The 18403-nt window shown below is 42.1% G+C and overlaps 1 protein-coding gene across 2 annotated transcripts in view; it reads left to right on the top strand.

Moving 5' to 3' along the window:
- stn1 (STN1 subunit of CST complex) overlaps positions 1-18403 on the top strand; it is a 42059-nt gene that overhangs the window by 6962 nt on the left and 16694 nt on the right. For both annotated transcript variants that reach the window (XM_060898809.1, XM_060898808.1), the window contains exons 6-7: positions 617-743; positions 13689-13842. In XM_060898809.1, coding sequence (XP_060754792.1) covers positions 617-743; positions 13689-13842 — 281 coding nt within the window. The remainder of the gene's footprint in view (positions 1-616; positions 744-13688; positions 13843-18403) is intronic.

The raw sequence follows: 18403 nt of genomic DNA, 5'->3' as shown, positions 1-18403 counted from the left end.
TCTTGATTGTTCCTGACTGTTCCAGAACCTCTGTGTCTTGCCATTTTAACATCATTAGTTTGCAAAGGCAACTTGGATGGAAGCGGGTAAGCTTCTTTGCATGTCTCTGGTAAACACTCCAGGTCTCAGATGCATATAGGAGAGTTGGGAAGACTACTGCTCTGTAGACTTTGAGCTTGGTTGAGAGGCTTACTCCCTGACGTTCCCACACTGATGAACGTAGCCTTCCAAAAGCAGTGTTGGCCTTGGCTATTCTCATGTCTGTTTCATCATCAGTATGTCCGCAGCGAGACAGGGTGCTACCAAGGTAAGAGAACTTGTTCACAGCTGAGAGCTTGACGTTGTTTACGGTGATAGCTGGCTTTTGGTATGCCTTTCCTGGAGCAGGAAATCATGCATCACCTCTGTCTTTTTCGTGCTGATTGTGAGTCCAAAGTTGTCACGTGCAGTGGAGAACAGATCAAGGCTATGCTGCATGTCTATGGCACTTCCAGCACACAAAGCACAGTCAGGAGGTCATGCAATCTGGCTATGTGTGTACTGTAATGGAGAGTTGAACTAAGTTGCGTATTTTCCTGTTTTTTTTTTTTTTTTCTTCCTGTCTTTGTGTGCACAGATAAAGTGAATGATCCTGTGATGAGTGTGCAGATCTCCCGGATGTTCGAGATGCCTGAGCTCTACAGAGATTGCTATGACAAGCCATTCCAGATCCCAACAAGTGAGCTTAGTGCAGGTTCCACTGAGTGAGTCAATTATAGTCATTGTAAAATATATTGGCACCCTGGACAGTTTTCAGAAAATGTGTGATGCAGAAATTCATGTTTGCTTTTTTTTTGGGGGGGGGTCAGTATTAATTTTGAGTTGAGTTTTGTCAAGTTTGGTCTTGTTTTTATTGTGCACATTTTAGTCTGTTGGAAAAGCAACAGAATGCAAGCATGGGCGGACGAGCTGTTGCCATGGCGTGGCGTCCGTCGTCCACAATTCGGTTAAATCGTATCTCCTCTGTCAGTTCTCCATGGATTTCTGTTCCGATTGTTTTTGTTTGAAAGAACTCATCACTCTGCACAAAACTTGGTCGTTGTTTTGTCAAAATTTTTTGTTAACGAGTTAGTAATTAGGCCAAATTAACGAATTTTCCAGGCCTCTCACTAGAATTCTATCTCCTCTCTGATTTCTCATCCGATTCCAGTTGTGATCGATGTTTTGGGTAGATCTTACCTTGAGGAACAAAACTTGGTTGGTTGGTTGTTGATTTTCCTGTTGCAAACAATTTTTCTTTTCAGTTAAATCATATATCCCCTCCCTCAGTTCTCAGTGGATTTCAGTTCTGATTGTTCGTTTGAAAGAACTCGTCCTTCTGCACAAAACTTGGTCATTTTTGCTCACGAACTGCTAATTAGGTCACCTGAACAAGTTTTCAGACTTTTCACTAGAATTGTATTGCCTTTCTCATTTATCATGCGAATTCAGTTCTGATCAATGTTTTTGAGTAGATCTTCCGTTGGGAACAAAATTTAGTCCTTTGTTGATTTGCCATGGAGGTTGGTCCTCTCTCTCATTGTCACATTTCAGTTCTGTTTGATGTTTTGATCGTCATGGTTGTTTTATTGGCAGGCCAGATGAGCTACTGCATCCTTGATGTTCTGGTTCTTGCTCTAACTGGGTGGAAACCAATGTTTCCACCCAGTTAGAGCAATTTGTGTACTTTTTTTTTTTAAAGAAGAATTTGAAATACAGCATCTCGAAGAGGAAAAAAAACACATCAAAGTAAACAAAAACAAACAAAACAAAGGGGCAATAAACAGTGACAGATAAAGGAGCAGTGTCATTTCATAAAAGTAACATAGAATTTATGTCTTTGTGGATTTTACACGCCAACTTAAATTTCACTTTTTGGAGAGACAGGAAAAATAATTTAAAGTCATTAACAAAACATGAAAAGGAAGGCTTATTGTTTCTCCATTTACAACAGTAAATATGATATTTACCCATAAGTATGACAATGTTTACCAATTCAGAAATAGAGTTAAGATTGTCCATGTAAAAAAGAACAGGAGAGATGACAAAAGGTAACATATCAATTATTTTGACAGATAACCAATCATTGATATCCAGCCAAAATTTCCTAGATACAGGGCATAAATAAAACATATGTTCTGAGGTCTCTTGATGATGATGATGCCCTTTATTGTCACTAGTCACATGTACCAGCGAAATTAGCCGTCAACCTGTCCGTACATATACAACATACAATTGACATAGGGTAGACAGGACAGGAAGACAGGGATGAAGATAAAAAGGAAACACAACATGAGGAGAGATAAGGAAAAAAAGAACACCCCCCCACTATGCTCCTGTCAGGAGTACAGTGTGGGAACATTTAAAAAAACCTTTTGCACATAAGCACACAACAACACAAGTCCACTTTAAACACGGGACTTGAGGGGGGGAATCAGGGGTAAAGGGTAAGGGTGGTGGGGGTGGGGAGGTAATCCAGCGCAAGCAAGCAGCTGTCCGCTCCTGCAGCCATGAAGGCGCTGGTCACGCACCCGCTTGTCACACTGGGGGTAAAAATGGCGACCGCGGAGAGTTAGAGAAGGAATGCGAGAGTGTCTCCCGGCAGTGACCTTCAGGGGGAAATGTTGCCTCAGCAATGGCCTGAACCGAGGCCAGTGCTGTCTCAGGGCGCCGAATGTCGAGAAGATATAAATTGTTTGGTCTTTCCAGACGCAGTCTTTGCACGTCCACACCGCTCGTCCATATCTGTCCATTCCGTCCATTCTATTCAAATTGATCTCCGAAAAACGTATTCCTTGCAAAGCTGAAAGCTGCTCCGAGATAACAACCATTTTGTGGTTAAAGTTCTGAATGTCGACAGTCTGAGTGCCAACAGCTTTGCCCACCACTCCAATCATATCGGGCAGCTTTGTGGGGCTTTGAACAGCTGTCACCGTTGTCTGATTTCCTCGATATACCAGGGCAATGCCTAATCCAATCAGCAAAAGTCCTGTAATCATGGTTCCAAATAGGTAGATATCATCAATGTCCTTCACAGAAAGAATCGCCAGGCACACGACCCGCCACCGCTCCCGTGCGTCCATCGTGTAACCAGCTGCAAACGTTCCGGCAGGACAGACGGGTTCCCCCGAACCCAAACTTCTCGTCGAGAAAACTGTGTCAATTTCGTTAGGAGACCAGTTTATCAATTCCATGCTTTTTTTTAGTTTAGAAAGTAATGCAGGAAGAGTCTCTTCAAAAAGTACAGTAGACGAGACAAGACAGAAGCACAAGCAGGGAAAAAAAGGAGGGAGAGGGAGAGCAGAAAATGCGACCGCCTTCCGTGGAAGCACGGAGAGAAATCTCTTCAAGCTTCATTACAGAATTCACAAGGCTCTACTTCAAACCCAAATCTTCTTTTAAGGAAATCAGCAACTGGATAAATTTTATTTATTATTTTAAAGTGAGTTTCTTTGACCTTAGGTGAAATAGGCCATTTCACAAATTGTGTATGAGCCTTTTCCAAAACTGACAAGGTCACTTCATCACTCATTCTGAACAAGGCTCTGTTGAAGTTATGGAACAACTCTACTTTAAAGGCTGTACTGACAAATCTGTTATCACGCTTCTTATGGTTTATGTGGGTTTCATCTATGATTAACTGGGTAAAAGAGATCTAACATTAGAATTCTTCCTGATATTTTGTATCAATCTAATCAAAGGCAGGGGGATAGCCTTGCAGATTTTATTATATTCATGAGGAGCGCATTTTAATTTGTATTTATTTGAAAAGACACTATAATCCAAAAATTCCCCATCCATTATATCAGTAACAAACCAAATGTCTCGCTCATACCAATCCTTCTTAAAAAGTGACTTTCTATTGATGTTAATAACTCTGTTATTCCATAAGGTTGCACCGTGGGGTGAAAAATTATGGGTAAATATCATCTTCCAAAAGTAAAGAATCTGTTTATGAAATCTTGAAAGTTTCAAAGGAATCTTATTGATATCAAAATCACATTTTAGAAGAAAATCAAATCCTCCAACTTTATTGAACAGTGATCTAGGCATGTGGAACCACATAGAATCAGAGTGGGCCAAAAATGTTTTAATCCACTTAATCTTCAGAGTCCCAACCATTGTTTCAAAATCTGGAGCTCTGATACCACCTTCTTTATACGCTTTAACCAGCTGTGCTCTTTTAATGCAGTGTGTTTTATTCTTCCACAGAAACTGAAAAATAATAGAGTTGGCTTTTTTGATATTGTTAGTAGAAATGTAAAGTGAATGACAAGGGTAGATTAAATTCGATATGCCATCTGCTTTAGAAAGAATCACTCTGCCAAAAATGGTTCAGTCTCTGGATAACCAACGGCTAAGTTTTTTTTCCATATCTGATATCCGGATAGAAATATTGGTGTCCTCTCTTCTGAGTATGTTTTTGGACATTGTTACTCCAAGGTATTTAACTTCGGATTCAACTCTAACACTACGTTCAGACTGCAACCTGAAACGACCCATATCCGAGTTGTTGTGAAATCCGATTTTTTTTGTTAGGCCGTTCACATTACCAATTATATGAGACTTGTATGCGATCTCCAATATGAACGGAAAACAACCCAAAAGTGTCCCGCATGCGCAAATTGACACGTAATAAGCACATATACATAATATGTAAACAATAAAAAAGCCATTGTTGTTGTTTTCCACCAAAGAGGCGGGATTAGCCAACGCAGAATAGTGACGTTTGTCTCTTGTTGATGACGTGTAGGTCGCATGAATGCGACCTGTCCGGTCAGACTGCAGTCGCATGTGAAAATATCGGATATGCATCGGAATTAGGACCACATATCCAAGCGGCCTGGGTCGCATGTGAAAAAAATCGGATCTGTGTCGTTCAGATTGTCAATAACAAATCGGATACAGGTCGCATATGGGCAAAAAAATCGGATATGGGTCGTTTCAGGGTGCAGTCTGAACGTAGTCTAATTGAAGCAATAGATGATTCTGTGCAAGTATGTATAGGAAGCAATTCGCAATTTTTAGTATTAAGGATTAAACCGATGCATTAGAAAAAATATTAATTATATTTAAAGCTTTTTCTACCATACATTTATCTTTGAGGAAGATGGATGCATCATCAGCGACTTGACTAATTTTGAATTCTTTTTCAAAAATCGTAATACCAAGTGTAAGGGCCAGTTAAGCAATAATAATTTAAGTTAAAAACAGTTAAAAATGAATGATGATAATGTAAGAACATAGAAAAAGAACACAGAAAAGAGTTCCATGTTCTAAATCTTATAATGTGACATCACTATAGTGGTAACTATGGTAACTGACTGTGTATACCTGAGGGCCCGTCCACACGAGTACATTTTTGTCGAATCTGCATAAATACTTTATCGTTTCAGCCTCGCGTCCAGACGGATCTGGCTTTTTCGAGGTGTGAAACCGGTATTTTTTGAAAACGGGTCCCAGAGTGGGAAAATCCTAAAACGCCGGATAGCCCGGAGTCATCTGGATGGCGAATGCGGATTTTTTCAGAAACGATGACGTATAAGCCCCGCCTCTCTAACCTTTAACCTCAGCGCCATAACAACAACAATGGCGGACTACAGGCTTCTACCATATACTTGTAGTTCCACTTCATTGTCGGTCCACACAAAAGACTCTCCTCTTCCTCTCAGAGTTGCGCTGGCCATGATCGTCCTCTTCTCGTGTTATGAGCTTGTTTGTAAACAGCGCGTGACCTTAAATACGCATGCTCCATGGCTTCTCTTCCGGTTTTAGTGTATTGGTGTGGCGGCGTCACAGCGCCTCATACAGTCCTGGCATATGTACTACAGCGTTTTGGGTCGTTTCCAGTGAATCCGTGTGGACGCAGATATTTCTGGAAACGACGCCGTGTTTACGGAGATTTTTTTCAAAATGACAGCGTATTGGGTGAGGCCGCGTACTCATGTGGACGGGCCCTGAGTTTCGAGTCAGAACACGATGGAAGCAACAGTCTTTTGACCGTGCGCCAGACTTTGCGATTTTATTGTTGTTTTTAAGTAAACATTTTAGAAAGACAAGGGAAGTTGTCATGTCTCGTCGCTCGCGTGGAAAAAAAGTGTTTTTTCGACTGACTCGAGAAATGGTACAGTAACCAAGGAAGAGCTAACGGAGTGCCATTACACCAAGTAAATCCTGACTTATTAATAAGCAGTGCTAATAGTTGAGTGGTCAAAATAAACAACTTAGGAGAGATAGGGCACCCTTGTCGAATGCCCCGCAACACCGTAAAACTAGGGGTCATTCCTGGATTCAGGGCAGCAGAACTATATATATCAGTATTGAACATCTGCACTATATTGCAGAAGCTTTCTCCAAAACCTAGAAAATGTAGTGCTTTCAACAGGAAGGAATGTTCAACTGTATCAAAAGCCTTGCAAAAGTCAAGGAATAGTATAAGACCATCAGTGAAGATAAAGTCTCTGTAGTCCAGCATATCTAGTATTAGTCTCGTGTGATTATGAATATTCCTACCTTTTATAAAGGCTGATTGGGATTCATCAATTATAGTCATTAAGCCCTCATTTAGTCGATTTGCATAAACTTGTGCCAACAGCTTGTAATCATTACATAGGAGCGTTATTGGTCGCCAATTGTCTAAAAGGAGTGAGTCTTTATTAGGTTTTTGAATTAGTGTTATGAGACCATGTTTGGCGGCACGGTGGTGTAGTGGTTAGCGCTGTCGCCTCACAGCAAGAAGGTCCTGGGTTCGAGCCCCGTGGCCGACGAGGGCCTTTCTGTGTGGAGTTTGCATGTTCTCCCCGTGTCCGCGTGGGTTTCCTCCGGGTGCTCCGGTTTCCCCCACAGTCCAAAGACATGCAGGTTAGGTTAACTGGTGACTCTAAATTGACCGTAGGTGTGAATGTGAGTGTGAATGGTTGTCTGTGTCTATGTGTCAGCCCTGTGATGACCTGGCGACTTGTCCAGGGTGTACCCCGCCTTTCGCCCGTAGTCAGCTGGGATAGGCTCCAGCTTGCCTGCGACCCTGTAGAACAGGATAAAGCGGCTACAGATAATGAGATGAGATGAGACGAGACCATGTTTCATAGTAGCAGACAAGTTTTTATTTGATATACATTCTTTAAAGGCTTTGTATAGTAATATTCTGATTTCGCTCCAGAAGAACAAATAAAACTCAGTAGTTAGCCCATCAACTCCTGGTGACTTTCCTTTTGCCATGCTAGTTATTGCCCTATCCAGTTCTTCGATTTTAAGATCATTTTCCATATTGCTTTTAAAGTCACCGTCCATCTGTTTTTTAAATTTACCAATTTTCTCAAAGAATAAAGAGCAACCTGTCTCTGAGAACTGAGAGTTATAGAAATTGCTATAGAACTTAATTATTTCCTCATCAATAACCATTTGATTATCGCTCACTTTACCATTTATATTCAATTTATGAATTTTCTTTTTGGCTTGTCTTTGTTTTTCAAGACTAAAAAGGTAGGATGAGTTCTTTTCTCCTTCTTCAATCCAACGAGCTCTTGGTCGTACAAAAGCACCCTTGGCTTTTTCCAGGTAAAGGGTATCGAGTTCAGTCTGAAGATTGTTCAATTTAGTTTTTTCATCTTCAGCTAAGGGCGGCACGGTGGTGTAGTGGTTAGCGCTGTCGCCTCACAGCAAGAAGGTCCGGGTTCGAGCCCCGTGGCCGGCGAGGGCCTTTCTGTGCGGAGTTTGCATGTTCTCCCCGTGTCCGCGTGGGTTTCCTCCGGGTGCTCCGGTTTCCCCCACAGTCCAAAGACATGCAGGTTAGGTTAACTGGTGACTCTAAATTGACCGTAGGTGTGAATGTGAGTGTGAATGGTTGTCTGTGTCAGCCCTGTGATGACCTGGCGACTTGTCCAGGGTGTACCCCGCCTTTCGCCCGTAGTCAGCTGGGATAGGCTCCAGCTTGCCTGCGACCCTGTAGAACAGGATAAAGCGGCTAGAGATAATGAGATGATATCTTGTTGTTTTAATTTTTTAAGCTTACATATCTGTTTACTGGTATTTATTGCCATCTGCTTTACCTGAAATTTAAACCATTCCCATTTGCTTAGCATTGACATTTCCATGCCAGCAATTTCTCCAAGTAATTGTCTAACTTTTAAACAGAAAGGAACATTTTGTAGTTACATATTGTTAAATTTCCAAACCTGGTTTGGCACAGCCTCATATCTATACCAGCCCAGAGATAATGCTACAACGCAGTGATCCGTTAATGGAGAAGCAGAAATTTCACATTTAGACACATAGTTAATTAAACTGTCTGAAATTAACCAATAATTTAACCTAGAGCATTGACCATTTTTTGCTGCATTAAACCAAGTGTACTGCTGCGTACTGGGATTATGCATTCTCCAAAAATCTATCAACCCTAAATTTGTGATTAACTCAAGAAAAGTTGCATCATAATTGTGACAGTTTCCTTTAGGAGGCATACGATCTAACCAGAGATCAGGGACCATATTAAAATCCCCTCCAAAAATAATTCTATCAGTTGTATAATGTGTCTTCCATCCTTCCACCCTATTACTCAGCGATGAATAAAAAGACTTGTTCTGTACTTTTCTGTTAAACCCATAAACACACAATAAGATATAGTATACTCCATTAATTTCTACAACCACCATTACCCAATGGCCCTTATCATCACATTTGTGGTCAATTATATTACCAGGAAACCTGTTCAACAAAATCATCACTCCTGCTGAATGCGATGTACCATGACTTAAAAAAAAAAAAGAGTGTCCCCCCATTGGCTTTTCCAGAAGGTTGAGTCATCTTTAACTGAATGAGTCTCTTGAAGAAAAACACAATTAACCTTTTGCTCCTTACAAAAAAGAAAAATAGCTTTTCGCTTTACATTGTCTCTTAGCCCCCTAGTATTTAAAGAAATAAATGATAGCATTGAATGATTCATTTTGAACGAAAGCACAAGGTTTAAAGGATATGGGACATGAAACATAAAAGCATGCTATATCAGTTTCTTTCCATTAAAAATATGAATTAATTGCATCAACAAATACAAAATCATCTATTAAATTCAGCAAAATCGTTATATTCGTGATGATTATATGGCATTTCTGCTCGACTTCCGATATGCATTTTTTGCAACCGGAAGAGCCGCTGTCACGTGATCATACGTCACAAAAACTTTCAGGCACAGCACAAGCGGGTAGATGAATGGAGAAGTGGATGACAAGAAAATTGTTTTTATAGTCTTTAAAGTACATTGGACATCATGGTGTATTGTGCTGCTTATGGTTGCAATAATTCCAATGGGAAATGCCCTGGAGTAAGTTTTTTTTGCATTCCCCAAGGACCCGAAGCTGAGGAAAGTGTGGGCTCACCTGCGCATGCGCAGTAGGCTTCGCGCATGCGCAGTAGGCTTGGTAGGACAAATCCAAGAGGTAGGATAACTTTACAGAACACCTGTTGAAAAAACTTTGCACCTGCTGTTTCCCACAAACTGTGTTCGGACCATTTCACTGAGGATTCTTTCAACATTAATACTCAGGTACTGAGCGATACTCATACATGAAACAGGAAGTATAAGGATGAGAAAAAAAAACAGTTTAAATCGGGAAGCTGCGCACATTTGCGCCAGGCTGCACAAATGTGCGCAGCTTCCCGATTTAAACTGTTTTTTTCTCATCCTTATACTTCATGTTTCATGAATTAATATCGCTATTTTTTTTTTTTTTTAAATCGGATCTGCGCGATTCAGCCGTGAAAAAGGCGGCATCCGCCAAAAGGCGCGCTGTTTGCATCCCTGCACGGAGGCCAGGGGACAGGGCAGGAATATTTTTGTTGATATGAGTGATCCGGTGCGATTTCGCGACCCCCCTGTTGAAGACCTCTGCACTAAGCGTCTGAAAGCCGAGGTAAGGATTAGTATTATAATTTTGGGTGTATCAATTATTGATTATCATAATTCTGACTCGTTTCGCCATTTTGAATGTTTTCATCTCAGACTCTGGAAGCATTGTATCTCAATCAATCTCGAAAAATATCAGCAAAAAAAAAAACTAGCTTGCAACGGACTTTAGCTAGATCTATGATGAACTTTCAATGTATGATAACAAAAATAATACTTCTTTCAACAGATCATTAGCCTTTGAGCAGAATTGTTTTTAACTTACCAGGATGTGTTATCGAGCCGACCGACCGCTTTCAGTTTCATGAGGGCTGAATGAACTCTCATTCTCAGAATCATCTGACCCGTCAGAGTAAAGACAAGATCCATGTTCATGTGAATTTCCAGCTATCGGTTCGAATTGATAGGGTCTAACTTCACATCTCTGTGAAACATCAGGAATGTCACTGTCGATGGTGTCCATTTCGGTAACCTGTTTACATTAGATACCCAAGCGCTGGCTCCTTGGAAAGTTTTTGTTGCGTCACAGGTCACGTGACCACCTAGCTCATTGTTACATACATCCTTGTTTTACGCTGATGTATAAAAAAACTTGAATAATGTGGTGATTTTCACATTTTTGACGCCCTGCAGCGATTTAGATGGCATTTCTTATGTCCTTTATACATAATTATACCCAGAAAAAAATCCATGTCCCATGTCCTTTAAGCCGATGTGCAGGAATGAGTAACTAAGTTGGTCCTTCATAAAACATTCCTCATATGTGCGCTGTAACCCTCAGAACTTTAAAGCAGTAAATATTTTAACAGTAAAACTCACATTAGGCCTTAATGCCATTACTTTGCCTAATTTAAGTCTGTTCTTTGGTTGTCAATCATCGCATACCCTTCCTTCAAGAAAGCTCGTTTCCCCTTTCTTCTTGCTTCTTCCACCAGCGGCCACAGCTTGCTGCGAGCCTCACGATCCTCTTTTGAAAAATCTTCTTTAAACCGTATGTGCATTTCCTTGCACACTTTGGCATCCTTCGATCTCCTCCATACGTCGTCTCGCACGGTTCTCATAGCAAACTGGATGATGACTGATCTCGTCATGTTGTTAGAAGTAGCAGCATTCCCCTTTTTACCCAAGCAATGAACTGTATCCATCGCATCCCGCAATCGCTCGACAGAAATAGGCACCACTCTCGTGAGTATGCCAATGACCGTATCTCTTACGTCTTCTCCGTCTTTCTCTGGAAGACCGGTCAACCTCAGGTTCCATCTTCTCTTGTATCGGGCTTGCTCCTCAAATGCACACTTCAGAGTAGAGCCCTGCACTCCCGCGGGAGTCCCGCGGAACCCGACGCAAAGCAGTGCGGTGCGGGACAAATTTTGAAAGCTCATTGCGGGCGCGGGCAGGAGGGGGAGTGCACAATGCAGGAGCGGGCGGGAGAGGTGATAAGCTGCAGTCCCGCTAACTAAAAACGTGTTTAAAATAAAATTTATAAATTATTAATTTATGTCCATCATATATAATTTGTGCTGGATATTTTATTTGGCATTAATAAAAACATTTTAAGATGCCTAAATTTGCGGATGTGGTCTAATCTCGCGTACGTTTCTGATTCCTTTCCGCTCTTCCGTGTTTGAGATCTCCGATCATGGCAGAAGAGCAGACTATCTCTGTAAAGCCTCAGCTGCGCATGCCGCCTGGCAATGCGCACCCTCGCTATGTGCACTAGGTGAAGGATCGGTCAGTGGAGAGCTCAGCTAAGCTCAGCATGTTTAATTCCCCAAGCCAATGACAAGAACTTTCGTGAGAAATAACGCGAACGTCTGCATCATGCGGGATTTGCGGGCGGGAGCGGGACAAAATATGGCAGGCGGGAGCGGGACTGAAAATCATGATTCTTTGCGGGAGCGGGACTGCACAATGCGGGAGCGGGCGGGAGCAGGACTGAAAATTCTGTCCCGCACAGACCTCTACTTCAGAGATAGGTTTTGTTTCTGCAGCGCATGGATTTCATTTTGCGCCTTGATGATTTCCTCTTTGTTTTCTTTAGTTGCAGCTGTGTCCTCTTCAATGCGTTTTTCAAAACGTTTTAAAAGTTCAGTTTGTTCTTCTATCTTTTTAGTCAAGGCTTGCACAGCGTGGAGAATCGCTGCTCCGGTGCTTTCTTCTAAGTCATTTTGCCTCATTCTTTTGGGATGTGGGCTTTTAATTGGTGTGTGATCCAGATTGACTCTCTGTTCCACCACTATTTCTTCGATATCGCCGTCCTCACACGCCTCATGTAGCACTGCCAAATCATAGCTATGATCACTCATGCTAGCAGTAATCTTAGCAAGATCTCACCGTCAATGTAAAATAGCGTTTCAAAGTATAATCCAAGGCTTGGAGCTTCTCGCCAATCAGCTTTAATGTTCCGTTTCTACTTCAGTCTTTGTATTAAAGTGCCATTCCACCATTGGATGTATTCTTTGGCATAAAATACAATATATTTTATGACAACATGACTAGACAGAGAAATCTTTTAGCTTCAAAATGATATATCAAACATAATTTTTTGACAACGGCAAGTATATTAATTTTTCCGACCAAAGTCACCTACCCTTTTAATTTCCACGCGGTAGTGAAACGTGATGTCATCGGCAGGTTCCCCTTCTTGTGTACCACGTGTCGGTCTATTTTTAGACCAGGAAACCCCCAAAGTGAGAGAGTCATTTCTCCTCGTATATGGGGGCCAAAAAAATTGCGAAAAATTGAGTTAATCTTTCAGTTAGCTAGATTTATTGGTATTAGCTAGATTTATTGGTATTATTTTTATCGCGGGGCGGCACGGTGGTGTAGTGGTTAGCGCTGCCGCCTCACAGCAAGAAGGTCCGGGTTCGAGCCCCGTGGCCGGCGAGGGCCTTTCTGTGCGGAGTTTGCATGTTCTCCCCGTGTCCGCGTGGGTTTCCTCCGGGTGCTCCGGTTTCCCCCACAGTCCAAAGACATGCAGGTTAGGTTAACTGGTGACTCTAAATTGAGCGTAGGTGTGAATGTGAGTGTGAATGGTTGTCTGTGTCTATGTGTCAGCCCTGCGATGACCTGGCGACTTGTCCAGGGTGTACCCCGCCTTTCACCCGTAGTCAGCTGGGATAGGCTCCAGCTTGCCTGCGACCCTGTAGAAGGATAAAGCGGCTAGAGATAATGAGATGAGATGAGATTTTTATCGCGTTCTATCCGCCATTGCTGATAATATGTGCCACGTCACACGTCACGTGGTACACAAGAAGGGGAACCTGCCGATGACATCACGCGCGGAAATTAAAAGGGTAGGTGACTTTGGTCGCAAAATTAATATACTTGTCGTTGTCAAAAAAATTATGCTTGATATATCATTTTGAAGCTAAAAGATTTCTCTATCTAGTGATACCATTTATATATGTTGTCAAAATATATTGTATTTTATGCCAAAGAATACATCCAATGGTGGAATGGCACTTTAAGGAGTTACAGCACGACAATCTCACGTTTCAAGGACTAAAAAAAACCTTTTTCCCCAGAGAGCCTGCAAAAAGTCTGCCACTCACTCCGCCATCCCGGAAGTCCTCTGCAATTTGTGTACTTGTTTGTTGAAGATCTATGCTTGCTGTGGGTTAACAGTGAAATTGGACTGTTAACTTTCTAAAAATCAACCAATATGATCCAGTGATCGTTAGACCGTTCTTCATTAAGTAATCATGTTTGTGGCAGGAAATTAAAACGTCTTTGAGTTTAATCATTTTCACTCATTTGTTTTTAATGACAGACCCTCGAGTTTCCAGTCTGTTCTGGGTAAGGCGGTTCACATCTTGAAGGAGTTCCTAAAAGAGAAGGAGGTGAGCAGGTTTCGACCTTATGATGTCGAGTACCTTTTACACCCACTGATCCAACAGCCTGGTCCAAACACAGCAGCGGAACAGGTAAAGCACCCGACCCAGTCATCATCCTGTTTACTCAGGACACATTTAAAAAAAAAAAACAACTTAAGGGGTGTTCACACGGCACATATTTGCATCGATGCTGCACCGATGTATTTTGTTGCGATATATCTTACACCGGTGTAAATTTTGTGGAGCGTTCACACGTCAAAAACCTGCTTACTAGAGAGAAGCGTGTTCGCACCGGTGCAGCCCCACTGGCGTTCACACGGCAGTTTTTGCGACCGTGCTATACGATAGTAATAATGCGGAAATGAAATATGCGCATGCGTGAAAATGTACTTCCTTTTCCCGCCTTGTTTGTTATTGATATATCGAAAAACCATGGTTTATACTTCTCCAGACAAACTTTCTACGTTGTGGTCTATCAGACACCGTAAAAGGGTAAAAGAGAGAAAGGAAAGGTTGCACAAGTACAAGAGAGCACGAAAACAACGCATTGTACAATTCATTCGGCAGCAAATCGACGACTTCGTGTCGTTCATGGCCATGTGGACGGTTGTCATGGCATCACCAAGCGCCGGGAAAACAACGTGGATGAAGACACGCAGTTCTGTTTGGTGGGAGAGAATTGTCAACGGATCGTTTACTCATTCAGACTGCATATCAAACTTCAGAATGAGCAAGGAAGCATTCGGATATTTGTGCGCTAAGCTTCGTCCATTCCTCTCACGTGTAACAACTGTTGTGAGTGCCGATCAGCGTGGAAACTGGCTACCGATTGTAGCGTTCAGACGTCCCATTTTATATCGGTGCTGCCCCGCAAACTAGCATTTACTCCGGAGTAAATTTCTTAAACCACCTCCCGAGCAGGGTTAGATTTGCACCGGTTTAAGCAGCTTTCAGGGGCTACACCGCTATAACTTTGTACCGTGTGAACGCTCTACCGGGGCAGCCCCGGAGCTACACCGGAGTAAAAGTTGCCGTGTGAACACCCCTTTAAATTACTTATAGATTTGTAGTACTCTGTATTTGACAGGTGAATTGTAATTAGTATTCCAAAAATATTTTGTAGGCTGTAATTACATATAGAGACGTTTGGTTTTATGGATTATATTGTTTTAGGATTTAGGGCATGATAATGAGAAGATGCAGCCTCTTGGGTAATTATAAAAATGAGAAATGTGTGGAAGAATGTCAGAAGGAGACAATTTAACAGCGATACACATTTTTGTTAAAACTGACAAAATTGGGGGCGTCGTGGCTCAGGTGGATGGGGCGCCGTGCCGTGAATCCGGGGACCCGGGTTCGATTCCGACCCGGGGTCATTTCCTGGTCCCTCCCCGTCTCTCTCTCCCGCTTGTTTCTTGTCTCTACACTGTCCTATCCAATAATAAAGCTGAAAAAAGCCCAAAAAAATCTTAAAAAAAAAAAAACAACTGACTAAATTATCATAATTCAATCAGGAGACCCCCCCCCCCCCAAAAAAAATCAGTACTAAATCTAGTACACACGTGTTATATGCCATCTCAGAAACGTCAAACATCACACTAACTTTAGGCGCGAGAGAGAGAGAGAGAGAGAGAGAAGCCTGACTGCACAGTGACGAGAGAGAGATAAACAGAGTGAACAAGGATTGAGAATGAAAGATTCTGCTGTAATATTATGATTATATTATATAACATTAGTATAAATATGCAGGTGATTATAGAAAACTTGCGTGCTGATTGGCTGAGAAATTTAAACTTTTTCTCGAGCGACTCGGCAAAATGGCGGCCAATCGATTCATCACCGTAAGCGAGGAAGAATTACACATTATGAAAGAAAACACTGTTCCTAAAAGCACTAAAGATGCTACGAAGTTCGGTCTAAAACTATTCAAAGGGAAGGTGGGATTGTGATTTATTTTATCCATTTCAAAACAAAGCGTTTTATGTGAGTCGGCATAGATAAGTGACACAAGTCTGCGCGCGTTACATTTGCATCCCGCTTTTGAAGTTTGAAAAAAATTTTTTTTTGATATATCACCTGTGTATTTATACTAAAACAATTATCCACCTGGCGGCACGGTGGTGTAGTGGTTAGTGCTGTCGCCTCACAGCAAGAAGGTCTGGGTTCGAGCCCCGTGGCCGGCGAGGGCCTTTCTGTGTGGAGTTTGCATGTTCTCCCCGTGTCCGCGTGGGTTTCCTCTGGGTGCTCCGGTTTCCCCCACAGTCCAAAGACATGCAGGTTAGGTTAACTGGTGACTCTAAATTGAGCGTAGGTGTGAATGTGAGTGTGAATGGTTGTCTGTGTCTATGTGTCAGCCCTGTGATGACCTGGCGACTTGTCCAGGGTGTACCCCACCTTTCGCCCGTAGTCAGCTGGGATAGGCTCCAGCTTGCCTGTGACCCTGTAGAACAGGATAAAGCGGCTAGAGATAATGAATGAATGAATGAATTATCCACTTCAGGCTCAGTGAATAATGACCTCAACTTCATCTCACTGATTATTTAAAGCTATACGCCTTTTTGATTTCGTAAAATCGGTGAAATTTAGTTCCATCTGAAATTTGGTCACTGTGATATGTTTACTTTTGTAACATCTCAAAAAAACAGGCCATTCTGTGGCTGGGAAGTTATTTAATTTGAGGGGATTCCCGAGCAAATAATGTGCATGAAATCGCTCGCTTCAAGCAGACAGAGGAAGTCCGTGTGCGCATGCGCAGGGTTCCCTTCTCCTTCTTTTGGGTTTTAGAGCAGCTGGCATCCACAGTGTTGCGTTACTGCCATCTACAGGTTTACTTTGACCGTGCACTGACAGTTCCATCATTCTGTCGCTAAACGAACAGCTGATCACACCGAGGTGCTCGCTGACCGCCGATAGTTATTAGTTTGGTCCTGCGTTTCCTTTCCTTCGCAATATAACGTCTTTTCTTCTCGCTTTCCGTTACTGTAGTCGGTCTTTCACGTTTCATTCGCACACTCACGTCCTCCATTTTTCTCTCCTGTTTCAAATTTGTATCCCACAATGCCTTGCGCAAACGGGGAAATCCCACCACGTGATGCGTGACGTAGTATCTTGAATTGGGTCATGGTGAAGCAGGAAAAAATAGCGGAGAATTTAGGGCCACATGGTCCTAAATTCATTAATTGTTCTATTAATAAAATTGGAAGTCTGTGATTCGAATTCAGTAGCATTCAGCCCACTAAACAAAAATAATTGGGTGTCGGGAAAATTATTTTTATGACCTCCACTTAAACTCTGAAAGGCAGTACAGCTTTAAATAATATTGGCTGGCTTTTTTTCATGGTCTATCAGATGTATTCCATTCGGCTAGCATGATACTGAACGAGTCAAAGACGAGTAGCTGAATGGAATATATCTGATATACCATGAAAAAAAGCCATTATTATCTCATCTCATTATCTCTAGCCACTTTATCCTGTTCTACAGGGTCGCAGGCAAGCTGGAGCCTATCCCAGCTGACTACGGGCGAGAGGCGGGGTACACCCTGGACAAGTCGCCAGGTCATCACAGGGCTGACACAGACAACCATTCACACTCACATTCACACCTACGGTCAATTTAGAGTCACCAGTTAACCTAACCTGCATGTCTTTGGACTGTGGGGGAAACTGGAGCACCCGGAGGAAACCCACGCGGACACGGGGAGAACATGCAAACTCCACACAGAAAGGCCCTCGCCGGCCACGGGGCTCGAACCCAGGACCTTCTTGCTGTGAGGCGACAGTGCTAACCACTACACCACCGTGCCGCCCACCATTATTATTATTATTATTATTATTATTAATAATAATACAAGTTCCTTTCAGGTGTTCAACGCAGCTTTCTCTTTCAAAATTCTCTCAAAATCTTCTGTATTTAACGAAGCAAACCTGGCGGCCATGTTTGTTTACAAATTGTCACAGTCACTCACTAGCGCGGATGTTTTCCATCTCTGATATGTGACGTCATGTTGTCTTGACAACCGTGCAATATCGTAAACCATATTCAATGCTCATTCTCCATTGGGTAGAGTGACGTAATGCACGTAGGATAAGCGATATGCTAACAATTCTGCATGCTATCAAACCAAATGAATGAAACCCGCTAGAAGGGAATAGAACACATGTTTTTATTCCATCAAAAAAGTGTCCTGTTTGTATAATAATCACCGACATTCACTTCACCTTCAGTTAATCCTCTAAGTTGGTGGTACATTGATTTCTCCTTATTGTGGAATTTGTATTGTTACCCAGTCGCAAATATTTTAATGATTAACAGGCTGCGTTTGTGTGTTTCTCTGTTAGACCATAATGAGGCCACGGTGTGTTTCTGATTTATTGGGCTGCGTTTTAGCAAGTGTGTAAACACTAAGGCTTGTGCCTAATGTTTGTGACTTGCAGGAAAATAAAATACACAAATTAAATAATAAAATGCAGAGAAAAAACCCCCAGACATATCAAGCTTTTTTCACTGTGCATATGAGGGATGAAACGGTTACCGGTTTCACAGTTAAATACCCCATAGTTAGTACAAGTGTTTCAAATTTTATCATTAAAAGCTCATGTTAAAGTCCATGTAGCGCAAATTCAGAGATTTATTTCTAAACAAGTTATAC

The sequence above is a fragment of the Neoarius graeffei genome, chromosome 18 (genome assembly GCF_027579695.1).
Source record: "Neoarius graeffei isolate fNeoGra1 chromosome 18, fNeoGra1.pri, whole genome shotgun sequence".
Taxonomy (NCBI): Eukaryota; Metazoa; Chordata; class Actinopteri; order Siluriformes; family Ariidae; genus Neoarius; species Neoarius graeffei.
This window is presented reverse-complemented; position numbering and strand designations above follow the sequence as displayed.